This window comes from Sceloporus occidentalis, unplaced genomic scaffold, assembly GCF_023333645.1.
Source record: "Sceloporus occidentalis isolate IW3139 unplaced genomic scaffold, rSceOcc1.0.p SCAF_51, whole genome shotgun sequence".
Lineage (NCBI taxonomy): Eukaryota > Metazoa > Chordata > Lepidosauria > Squamata > Phrynosomatidae > Sceloporus > Sceloporus occidentalis.
In genome coordinates this window covers 6626198-6638367 of record NW_028317031.1, presented here as the reverse complement: position 1 = coordinate 6638367, position 12170 = coordinate 6626198, and the positions used below count along the sequence as shown (strand labels likewise).

The window sequence follows — 12170 nt, the reverse complement described above, 5'->3', positions numbered from 1 at the left end:
TCCATAGGTCGCTATCGCGACTGACCCTTCAAAGGATCGGCTTCCTGCTATATAGATATTACCCTTGTCCTGTAATTGTAGAGTCTTTCCTCGCGCGTGTCGGCACGGCGTCGTCAGGAGGGTCTTCGCACTTAGAGGTTGTGAAATTGTGACAGTAAAGGTGTTTTATTTATTTTTTTTCTCCAGGAGTTTGACCCGGAAGAGTTTTATCATCTGTTAGAAGCAGCGGAAGGTCATGCTAAGGAAGGGGAAGGTATTAAAACGGACATCCCGCAATATATTATCAGTCAGCTGGGTCTCACCAAAGACCCCTTGGCAGGCAAGTATCACTTTTTATTGTAAATAAATGTTATGATGCGTGCCGAGGATTTTTCTACCCATCAAGTGTTTCAAGCAGAAACTTTGTGTTTTCCGGTATCTACTTTTCGATGGAATCTTTGTATACAAGTTGCTTCCCACTTTCCCTGTATTTCATCTTATAATTCACTCTATTAATTAAGATTTTCATTGACTCATATATATATATATATATATATATATATATATATATATATATATATAGCAGATTTCTTCTTTATCCTAATTTGTCCTTTTATTCCCCGCAGAAATGACCCAGCTGAACAGCTATGAAAGTAGCAATGCCCATACTCCTGAGGCAGATGATCCGCTAGAGGTAACAGTCAAAAGTTTTGATAACGAGCTACCGACATCCGATTTAAAAGTGAAATGAACCAATTTTTAGTTACTGTAATGCGTTATTCGAAAGCTAACAGTGTTTGTGTACAGGATTAAAAGAAATATGTGAGCATTAATAGCATAAAGTTACTTAACAAACTTGATTTGAGTATTGGTTGAGGTAGCCTGGCTAGTATTATGCACCTGCTTTAATACTAGGTCCAATCAGAGTTATTACATTTTTAGAATAATTGGTATGTAAGCCAAAGATTTTAGATTCATCCTGTTTGTTTTTTGCAGGGTCGCAGCGGTGCTACCATACAAAAGAAGACCCCGTCAGAAGAAGAGTTTGAAAACATCAAGTTGATCAGTAACGGGGCGTACGGGTAAAGATCAAAAACTGGGTTGTATCTGATATAAAACTTTTTTTTCCTTAATTTTTAAACTGTAAACTCCAAAGATACATTTTATGAAGTTTTAAAATGCTTAATCACCCAATAGCAACGTACACGTTGGTTATATTTTCTTCCATGCCCTCTGTTCTCTTTTCAGAGCTGTGTATTTGGTACGCCACAAGCGGACCAAACAGAGGTTCGCCATGAAGAAAATCAACAAGCAAAATTTAATGCTCCGTAATCAGATCCAGCAAGCCTTTGTAGAGAGAGACATTCTCACGTTTGCAGAAAATCCTTTCGTCGTTAGCATGTTTTGTTCCTTTGAGACCAAACGACACCTCTGCATGGTGATGGAATACGTTGAAGGTACCTGTTCTCTTCCTGTGGTTATAATCTCATCTGGTTGTTTTTTTTTTCATGAAGTTGCTTTTATTTAGTTAAAATATCCCTTTATCAGCAAACGAAATCTACGTAGAGAATTACATGCAATATCATTATTAAATATTTCAGTCATCTCAGAAATATTCTGTTATCGGTCTTGTGGTGGCTTTATAGATATATTTTTGTATATATAATTATATAATTTAATATAATATTTAATGATATAAAACACTGAATATAAGTAGTGGACTAGTGATGTTTTTTTGCAGCTCCATTCGTCATTAGACTGCAAAACATATCAATGTTCTAATTAGTATTGTGCCAGGGGCGTCCAACCTGCGGCCCTCAAGCTGCTGCAGGACTACATCTCCCATAATGCTCTTTCAGCTAAGGGGTTGGTTGAGGAGGATGGGAGATGTAGTCCTGCAGCAGCTGGAGTGCCGCAGGTTGGACGCCCCTGTATTATGCTATATGCTGTCGCTTCTCTAGTATCCAGCAACATTTGCAAATGGAAAGATGTGGAGGTCCTGAGGTCACTACGGTGGGGGGGGGGGGGGGGTATGGTCTTTGGGGTGTTTAAGCCCAAGATCCTAAACACATTATTATCTGTAAATGTTAGTTCAGGTCCTCAGGGTGGTAAGTGCATATTTAAATCATGCATAGATTGATTATATATGCTGACATTAGTATTGAAAGTTTTCAGGTGGAAGAATGCAGCACATGGTTTACAACATTACTTTCCTGCTCTTTCTGTAGGTGGTGATTGTGCGACTCTGTTGAAGAACATCGGGGCTCTCCCTGTAGAAATGGCCAGACTGTACTTTGCAGAAACCGTGCTGGCTTTAGAGTATCTACACAATTACGGCATAGTGCACCGCGATCTAAAGCCTGACAAGTACGTAAATCCCAACATGTTTTGTGCACAAGATGAGAAAACCGCTCATTGATACGTATTTTTATCCTTTTTACGCATAAACAAAACTGTGGCAAGCTAGAAGTTATTGGTTGAGTGGTGAGATTGTCGTTTGATTATATGTGAATTGTTCAGCTGTGAAAATGCATAATGTTTCATCGTTTCTCCCGCAGCCTCCTCATCACGTCAATGGGTCACATCAAATTGACTGATTTTGGTCTCTCTAAAATTGGTCTGATGAGTCTAACGACAAACCTCTACGAAGGTCATATTGAAAAGGATGCAAGAGAATTCCTTGACAAACAGGTGAGATAAATCCCTGCGTGCACATTCTCCACGGATTACTATGCTGCACAATGACTGTACTTGTCTTGTTGATTCCATGTAACTCTACTCTCAAGTGACTTTTTAAGATTTCCGTTTAAAATAATGTGTGCGCTATCAAGATCTATGCTTAAAACATTTTCTTCTCCAGGTGTGTGGTACACCTGAATATATTGCGCCAGAGGTCATACTCACACAGGGCTATGGAAAACCTGTGGATTGGTGGGCCATGGGCGTCATTCTTTATGAATTTCTAGTTGGCTGCGTGCCGTTCTTCGGCGATACCCCAGAAGAGTTATTTGGGCAAGTCATCAGTGGTAAGAATTTCTTTGTTGACTCTGGGAAGCACTTATTGATGTTATTTACTAGGCTTGTTGCCTTTGTGGTGTGTTTGTGTGTACATTTAGTACGGCACTGGTGATCTATCCTACAGAAACATGTAATATTTGAAAACTGTTGAAAGATGGTAAGGTTAGGAAAAGATCTGTGTTTAGACATAAATAACATAAATTGGCTACTCTTAAATGTATAATAATGGAAAATTTGCCAGCAGCATTGTTATGAATGAAGTGGGATTATGTTGTAGTTTAACCGGAATCACCGATGTCAATTTTGTTCTTCAAAATGTATTTTGTTGTGTGATTGCACGTGTATATTTGCTCATATGATGTGGGATTTCTTTATCAGACGAGATCGCTTGGCCAGAAGGTGATGACGCCCTGCCCTCTGATGCCCAGGATGTCATATGTCAGCTTTTGCGTCGGAATCCCCTTGAAAGAATGGGGACAGGTACAAGTTGGTTTTTTTTATTTTATCTTTTTTTGTTTTTAAGCCTTTCACTTGTACCGGTGCACAAAAAAGATGATTTTTGCATTTTTTTCAAGGAGGAGCATATGAGGTGAAACAACATATATTCTTCAAAGGTTTGGACTGGACTGGATTGCTTCGACAGAAAGCTGAATTCATACCGCAGCTGGAATCTGAGGATGACACAAGCTATTTTGACAGTAAGGAAACAATCTAATCTTTTGTGTATGTATGGGTTATGTACAGTACCATTCTCTTGATGTTTCTGATTAGCACCATGCCAAAGGAACATCCTGGCAGTCCATAGCATACTATCCTATGCAAAAGTGAAGAAACAAGTTCCAAATTATCTTAATAATGGCCTGATAACTCGGCCGCTGACTCTTAACCTAAAGCACTCGTTATATCTGGATACAGTTCATCAAAATAAATGTAAAAAATGGGCACAGTTGACAGTAAGGAGAACTTAATTAAGTAGGATCAAAAGCCATTGTGTCGAAATCCTGATTCATATTAATCTTGTCTTCATGCAGCCCGGTCGGAGAGGTACCATCATCTAGATTCCGAAGATGATGATGATACCAATGATGATGATCCAGTTGAAATTAGGCAATTTTCTTCCTGTTCACCTAGATACTGCAAGGTAAAATCAATAAATGATTGTTGTAGTCAAACATAAGCTGTAATGTGGTTAACGCTTTAAGATACAAAATATGAATATTCTTTCAAATTTATTTTTTTGTGGTTTTTCATTCTGGTGTAGACTATAAATAATGCTGTTGGATATCCATTCACTTCCATGTTTTAACCTCCCACTTAATAACAGTCCTATACTTTGAATCTTTAATTTTCTGGGTTTTATGATAAGTACCTAATGCAAGTTGTCTTTGATGAAGTGCCGACCTACATTACTGTATAAAGCCCTGGATTTAATGCTCAATGATAAAAGTATTTTTTCCATGGGTCTTCCTTTTTAACTTTTATTACTTTTGTGACCCAAGGCATATCGCAGCATGGAAAAGCTGTCCATCCATGATGACAAAACACCACCTCCCGCTAAACGCAGCCTAAGTGAAGAGAAGGAAGACAGACTGGACATCTTAAGTGGCCTAAAGACCAGGAACTGGGAAATTGGATCCCCAGAGATGTAAGTAACGCAAGCAAAGTGGCCCAAAAAGCCATCATGACGGCGTGGAACATCATGAAGAAAGTAGCGATGTTCGCGCAGGTGCACACAAATACCCGACAGTTCTTGGTGCAGTGGACTCCCAATCTTAAAATTTTACGTTTGGAAAAGGGAGCAGAGATGTTCGATTTTGTCGAAAAACAAAAAACAAACTATGCATATTGTGTGGGTTTTTTCCCCCAAATTCAAGACAATCCAATTAACATAATTTTGTGATATTTTGGTCAACTAAACAGCTTTGGGGACTATTTTCATAGTAAAATATTAGAAAATGTGAGAGGGGGGGTCAGATATTTCATTTTTTTTTTATGTATTATTCATACGAAATGAAAAAAAGGCTGAGAGAGTCTGAGGTTTTTAGGGCGCAAAACGCCCTCAGTAATGAAAGGGTTTTAGGATGATTAGTATAGATTTGATTGCTGAACCCAAAACTTGATCCTAAAGTGCAGCATGTTGGTGTTACCGCAGACGTAACAAATATAGGATCAGATAACTCATAAATAAACCCGTCAGTATGATGACCGCGAGGATCAAGGTGCTACCTGATGGTGTCATCGTTATAAACTTTGGGTTTTTTCCCCCCTTTCTTAGACTGCGGAAACGTCTATCTGCTTCAGAGTCCTCACACACGGAGAGTGATTCTAGCCCCCCGCTAACAGCCCGGAGGCTCTGTCCGCAAGGAAAAGATGTGCCTCGTTTTGCCATCAGCACCGAGGAGGATTCGCAGTCCCATAAGAAGTTATCCGGTTCTCTGGAGGAATCCGTATCTACCCCGGCATCCGTTCCTCGAGAAGAGATTGCAAGCCTCCAGGTTGTGCCGCAGCCTGTGGGTCGAGAAGTGAAGACTGAGGAAGAGACGGCTCTGTCCACACCGTCGTCCACCATCAGCAGCATAAGCAGCTCCACGACACTCACTGGTAACGAGCACGGCTTTAACCACAATGACGCTGATTTTAATTCCTGTTAGACATTTTAAATAAGGCAACCGTCCGTTGTATTTTAGTGTAATATGATCGTAAAATTTACATTAAGAAACGGCTTTTAAAATAACTCTCTATGCCCGGCAGAGCTTTAGCCCGGGCATTGCTTCTATTATATCAAATCCTGCTCGCTCCTACAGCTGAAAGACATAGTTGGCCTTAAAGGTGAGGAAAAATCAGGTCAATTTGGAGAGCAGGGTCAGAGAGTAGATGCGGAAAGGTAGACTTTTAATAGACTTTATTATATAAGTATATCGCTATATACTATAGCTATATACCAATGAGAACTGCCACAAAGCTGCTTGCTATGGGGTCGCCCCACTTATTATTATTATTATTATCCTTTATTTATATAGCGCCAACAGTTTACGCAGCGCTTAATACAATACATAAATTCAAGGGATATGACAAGACAAGAATTGACAGACTAAGACAAACCGATACATTTGGTGGAGAGAGCCCTGCTCGCAAGCTTACAATCTAGAGACTTGATCCTCAATGCCGGGGGCAGCTCCTTTGGAAGAAGCGTCACATTAAAGGTTTTTACAACTGCTGCCCAAACAGTGTGCGGGTGTATACTGTATAATTAAACGTTGGACAACGCGCTGGCTAGCGTGCTGCAAATAGGACTGATCCCTCCTAAGACGCAGAGATCAGTGATTGTGATATTAGAAGTTGCTCTCCACTCTCCCTGATAAAAGCAAAAAATTAAATAAAAACCACACATTTATTTCAATGTAGTTCTTAAATGAGACACTTAAAAATTGGGTGGTTTTTTGTTTTTATCTAAAATTATTCCTGATTCTGATCACCAGCTGGTAGTACAGCGGACTTCTCTGATCAGAGCACACATAACGTGAGCACAGAAGGCGCGGACTTCACCACTCCGAAAGCCATCAGCGATTTGGCAGTGAGGAGAGCCCGGCACAGGCTTCTCTCTGGGGACGCTGGAGAGAAACGCGCTTCCAGACCCATTAACAAAGTCATCAAATCGGCCTCTGCCACTGCTTTGTCCCTAATGATTCCCTCTGGTGAGCAGCCTTTGGCAACAGTCTTATAATTATGTACTTCATAGCAAATTGGATTGTTTTTGCTTTGTTTTTTTTGTAAACCTGAGCATCAACACCTATGTTTTTAGGTCTAGTACCTAGATCGATATATGCGGCTAATAACATCTTGAGATTTGTATTTTTATTTATCTCTACTGATCTCAGCTGGTATCTGAATTCACCTACCTGGTTTCTAACGATTCCGGACAGTGCCAGCTTTATGTGCTGACTTTGCCAGGCAGTCCTTACAATCTCTTTTCTTTTAATATTAATACATCTTTTTCTTTTTCCCTACTGCAGACCACCACACTTGTTCTCCTTTAGCCAGTCCAATGTCGCCTCATTCCCTATCCTCCAACCCATCCTCAAGAGACTCCTCACCAAGCAGGGATTTCTCCCCGGCTGTATCCCACCTCAAACCCCCGGTCGTCATACACCGTGCTGGGAAGAAGTATGGCTTCACTCTGCGAGCCATCCGTGTTTACATGGGAGAGACTGATGTCTACACGGTCCATCACATGGTGTGGGTATGTATATAGCAAAAAGTGGCTTTTTTTTTTTTACTAAATTTTTACAAAATTGCATTGCAAGTGACTGTATAGTAGCTTGCTTGGGAAATGCAGTTGTGGTAGGAGGCATTTGTAGTAGAAGATCTCGTCGTATCCCCAAGAAGCAGAACAGAATTCCTTTGTCTTTATTTTCCAAACTTTGGTATAAGTATCCCGTTAACTGTCTGTTGTGTTTGTTTCACAGCATGTGGAAGAGGGTGGCCCAGCTCAAGAAGCTGGCCTGCGGGAAGGTGATCTGATCACGCATGTGAACGGGGAGCCGGTGCACGGACTGGTCCATACAGAAGTTGTGGAGCTCATTTTGAAGGTATAGTTTTCCGTTAGCATGGCGCACGTATGTAACATGCACACTCACTGCTTCCCAGAGACCTTGCTTTTCTGTCCTCATTCATCTGAAATGCCCATAATTTAACTGGAGCCTTGTTTTGTGAAGGCAGACAAACACTCCAGGTCTTCCTGTGCAGTAAATGCCCATATCGAAAACTTTCTATAAAATGAAACCTTGGAAAACTTACATCATTTATAAATTCTTCCCGATTTCATTATATGGAAGATTGGAACTCTGGAACGTACTCTAGTTTTTATTTATTGCATTTATTCCCCCAGAGCGGAAACAAAGTGTCCATATCCACCACACCGTTTGAAAACACTTCCATCAAGGTTGGACCGGCAAGGAAACAGAGCTACAAGTCTAAAATGGCTCGAAGGATCAAAAAAAGTAGAAGCAAGGATGGCCAGGAAAGGCAAGTGCTATTAGCATTAAACATGATCAAATATATAGACTTTGACAACGTAGTAAGTTGTCAGATCTCCAAGCCATGACATTTGATAAATAGAGGCTTCCTTTAGAGCAGACCTGGCTTGCTGCACCACGTAGCATGTTTCTTCCACCCCTTTAGGATGCCGCTCCTCTTTGGGGGTAACTGGTTCTCCCAGCCCTAGGAGGACGGGGAAATAAGGCCAGGGAGGTGGTTAAACTCGGTTGTCCAGTGCTAAAATAGTCAATAACCTTTTAAACCAAATCTTTTTAATAAATGCATCTGTGATGCTTACGCATTGTGGGCTTTTAGTCTTGAGTGAAGATTCCTAATTTTTTGACGTGTAGTGATTTCTTTATTGTACCATTTTGTGTGTTGGGTGCTGTCGTTTGAAGGCTTTGTATGTATTTTAATTCTTGATATTTAAACGTGAAAGTTAGAATCTTTTAGTGTCGTTAGAAGCAGTTGCTGAATTACGGGAATGCCTGCCTGGCCTCTCTGGAGACAGTGACTTATCTTCTTTGTTGTACAGTAAGAAAAAGCCTTCCTTGTTCAGGAAGATTACGAAGCAAGCGTCGTTACTTCACACGAGCCGCAGCCTGTCTTCTCTCAACCGATCGCTTTCCTCTGGAGAGAGCATGCCGGGATCTCCAACGCACGGGCTGTCCCCTCGCTCCCCTACACAGAGTTACAGATCCACTCCAGAATCCACACATTCAGGTAGGAATCTCCATAATAAAGTGGTGAGCAAGCAGGGCAGACAATGCGGTAAAATGGCAGAAAAGCAGGCGTTGTAACAGTTAATTAATGTGTTGATACTTGGCTATTTCAGAGCTCTTGTGAAGAAAAAGCTGATATTTTAAGCACCTTCTTATTGTTTTTGCCAATAATAAACAGGGGTTTGTGTAGTGACTACACAAGATGTATGCATATATGACAGGATAGGACACTCCGAGGATGATTTGGTTCTCTTGTATATTAACATTACATTTTGTTTTCTTACAGTTGGTGGAAATTCCTCTCAGAGCAGTTCTCCAAGCTCCAGCGTTCCCAATTCCCCTGCCAGTTCTGGACATATACGACCAAGTTCTCTCCATGGTTTGGCTCCCAAGCTTCAAAGGCAATACAGGTCTCCGCGAAGAAAGTCCGCAGGGAATATACCACTTTCTCCTTTGGCACATACCCCATCGCCTACATCCCAGTCCACGTCTCCGCCGCGTTCTCCATCACCTCTACCGGGGCACACGCTTGGAAATTGTAGCCTTCTTCAATCTTTTACTGGCAAACTCCATTCTTCCCCACCTATGGTCAGACAGATTTCACGGCCAAAGAGCGCTGAGCCCCCTAGATCTCCTTTGCTAAAACGGGTTCAGTCCGCCGAGAAGCTATCAGGGTCGCTCTCTTCTGAGAAAAAGCTTGCTTCGTCGCGCAAGCACAGCCTGGACATCTCTCACTCAGAGTTCAAGAAAGATATAATGCAGCGAGACCTAAGCTTGCAGTGTCTGCCTGAGTTTTTGATTGAGAATGCAGGCGGGAAAGTGGGACTTGCGGAAAAGGGAACATTGCAGAAGCCCTCCTCGAGGAAACTTGGGGCCATTCGCCAAGACCGAGTGGAGAGAAGGGAATCTCTGCAAAAGCAAGAAGCTATTCGAGAGGTGGATTCTTCCGAGGATGAAACGGATGAAGGGTCAGAGGACAGCCAAGATGGGAGAAGATTAGACAGGTCGTCTTTTAGAAATGATCAGGATTCAGGTTCTGGGTTTAGTGATGAAAAGGATTCATGTCAAATACATAGCAAGAGGAGTACAGAGGATGATTCGTTCCTGGCCCTGGATGCCAAGGGAAAAAGTGAATGGAATACGCTGTTGCAGGTTTCGGACACTAGTCAAAAGGTACCAATTGCTAGCCCTTTGTCATCCTGTAAATCTAAAACCCTTCCAGAAATGTGCCTGCAGTCTGCGCTTCAAAGCAAAGCCCTAAAGCACAAAGTAAGTTTGAGGAGTGAAGAGTCCAACACCCTGTTAGAAGGCAAACTGAATCTGGGTACTGCCCCGGAAAACAGATGTAATGATGGAAATCCAAAAACGTTACTGATGCTAAAAGGAGATGACCTTTGTTTAGATGCCAACATATTTCTACCAGCTGTAGGTAACCAGACAGATAAAATTCAGAATTTTGGGGTGCCTAATTGTGCAGAGACGGCTGTTATTGAGAATGACTCTAAACTGTCAGCACTTTCTCTCGCTGCCTCTCCATGCATGATGGCTGCCCCGAGATCTAATGCAGTGAATTGCCCCGAATCAAATATCCGCTCACCTGTAATTCCTGCATCAGATGCAAATGTGCAATATGAGCCCGGTGTAAAGGATCACAGACAGCTGAGACCCCCCGAAACGCAATACACTTTGAACAACAAAGGCCATTCGGACTTAAAAGAACTATCCTGCTGCAGTCCCACCGGGAGCGCCCCCTGCGATGAAACACCATCTGCACATCCTATCGCCACCGTGGCCAAAAGTATCTTGGGACCAGTGAAGCTTAGCAAACCGGGATCAAGGGATTTAGATGATCTGCAAAATGAAAAAAACCCAAAACAAAAGAAACCCGAGATTTCCCGGTCCGAATCGGTACAGGAAGGTTTGAGAACGGTTTCTGCGGCTGGGGGTTTCAGGACATGTGCGTCTCTGAGCGAGTGCACGGTGTCTGCAGTATCCCAGCAGCAGAACCGGACTTCCATTCACAAAAACACCGAGCCATCAGACCGTACTATCGCTATAGAGAGATGCACTGCGAGGTCTCCTTCGTTTACTGAGGTCGGCCAGAAACTGCGGCGAGATGAAACGGAAACACAAGGGAAAAGCAGAGAGACTGGAAGCCGTACGCAGTCCCCGGACATCGCGTCGTTACATGCAGATACACTGAAGAAAACATAGCATAGTTCTTATTGCTGATATACTGTGTTGGCGTTTGATCTATGACTGCATGTATATATCTGTGTATAGCTTTTTATATATATATATATACACTTTTCCAGTTTGTGTTTTCATCCTTACTTTCCCATCCCTAGAATATCATAACTGTGTGAGTGTCAGAGGAATCTGCCGAAATTCAGGATTCATTCCACTGACATCCCAAAGAGTTTAAGCCACATCTCTGCAGTTGCCGACCAATCGGCAAATCTGTTACAGCCACCCCGAAGGGTTCCTTTAAACCAATGGAACAGGTTATCCTTTCAAATGGCAGGTTTTGGTTGTTTCAAATTGTGTGTTTGTGTGTACAGTGCTTCACAAAGATTGGACTATGGCAAGCAACCAAAGATTGATACATTGCTTGCCCATATTGGTTATGCGTGTGATTTCACAGACTAAACATTTCAAAAACTCCAATTTGTTTAAATTGTGTTTGAAAAATCCTTTTTTCCTCCCCCCCCCCACTAAAATTTTTGTTTTCATTTGAAAAAGCCAATGTATACAACATCAGACTGGACAAGCGGGGTCTTTTGTGATTGAACCTTATTTATTGAATCGTACGTAACCCTGCGCTATGCTTCGAGGGTGCGTGACCAACCCGCGTACTGGCTTTGAAAGCCTTTGTACCTGTACACCTGCTTTAAAATGTAATGTGTTTGGAAAAGAATATGTCCTAAACATTATCTAGCAAAAGGCGTACACCATTTTTACTCTTCAAGGTATACGTGTGCCATGGTTGCGTAGCACATACACATTATAGTAATTACTATGTACGTATAATACATAAACCCATCTCTCTCTCTAATAATCTATGCTGGATATTCTGTGATGAGATGGGAGGCGATTTTCTTGATCCGCTACAGGAGTGACCACGCTGCGACCAGCTAAGGCGAGGCTGAAACTCTGCGTGTTGCTCAAAGAGAAGTCGCGTGCTTATAGCCGGTGGGTTACGACGTGTAAGGAGCTCCTCTATGGCTATCCCTGACCTGCCATCGGCTAGCATAGACAACGCGAGAACTTCCCAAGCGAAAATACGTCGTTAGCATATGTGTGTGCTGTAGATTAGGTTTAAATCTTAATAGTGTTCCAATTATAGAATACTTTGGTGTAGCGCTATAAGAGATTAGAGACAGAAAATATAAAGATAAACCTGATACGTTTCTT

General features: G+C 41.9%; 1 protein-coding gene across 1 annotated transcript in view; it reads left to right on the top strand.

The window, feature by feature from the left end:
• Nucleotides 1-10970, top strand: part of LOC149288543 (microtubule-associated serine/threonine-protein kinase 2-like) — an 82102-nt gene extending 71132 nt beyond the window's left edge. The window contains exons 14-31 of the mRNA XM_089491698.1: nucleotides 187-319; nucleotides 606-673; nucleotides 976-1061; nucleotides 1228-1436; nucleotides 2208-2346; nucleotides 2538-2670; nucleotides 2840-3005; nucleotides 3376-3477; nucleotides 3573-3695; nucleotides 4029-4138; nucleotides 4497-4642; nucleotides 5273-5598; nucleotides 6477-6692; nucleotides 7011-7237; nucleotides 7464-7586; nucleotides 7886-8022; nucleotides 8570-8757; nucleotides 9043-10970. Of these exons, the coding sequence (XP_089347824.1) occupies nucleotides 187-319; nucleotides 606-673; nucleotides 976-1061; nucleotides 1228-1436; nucleotides 2208-2346; nucleotides 2538-2670; nucleotides 2840-3005; nucleotides 3376-3477; nucleotides 3573-3695; nucleotides 4029-4138; nucleotides 4497-4642; nucleotides 5273-5598; nucleotides 6477-6692; nucleotides 7011-7237; nucleotides 7464-7586; nucleotides 7886-8022; nucleotides 8570-8757; nucleotides 9043-10970 (4560 nt within the window). The remainder of the gene's footprint in view (nucleotides 1-186; nucleotides 320-605; nucleotides 674-975; nucleotides 1062-1227; nucleotides 1437-2207; nucleotides 2347-2537; nucleotides 2671-2839; nucleotides 3006-3375; nucleotides 3478-3572; nucleotides 3696-4028; nucleotides 4139-4496; nucleotides 4643-5272; nucleotides 5599-6476; nucleotides 6693-7010; nucleotides 7238-7463; nucleotides 7587-7885; nucleotides 8023-8569; nucleotides 8758-9042) is intronic.
• The last annotated feature ends 1200 nt before the right edge of the window (nucleotides 10971-12170 follow it).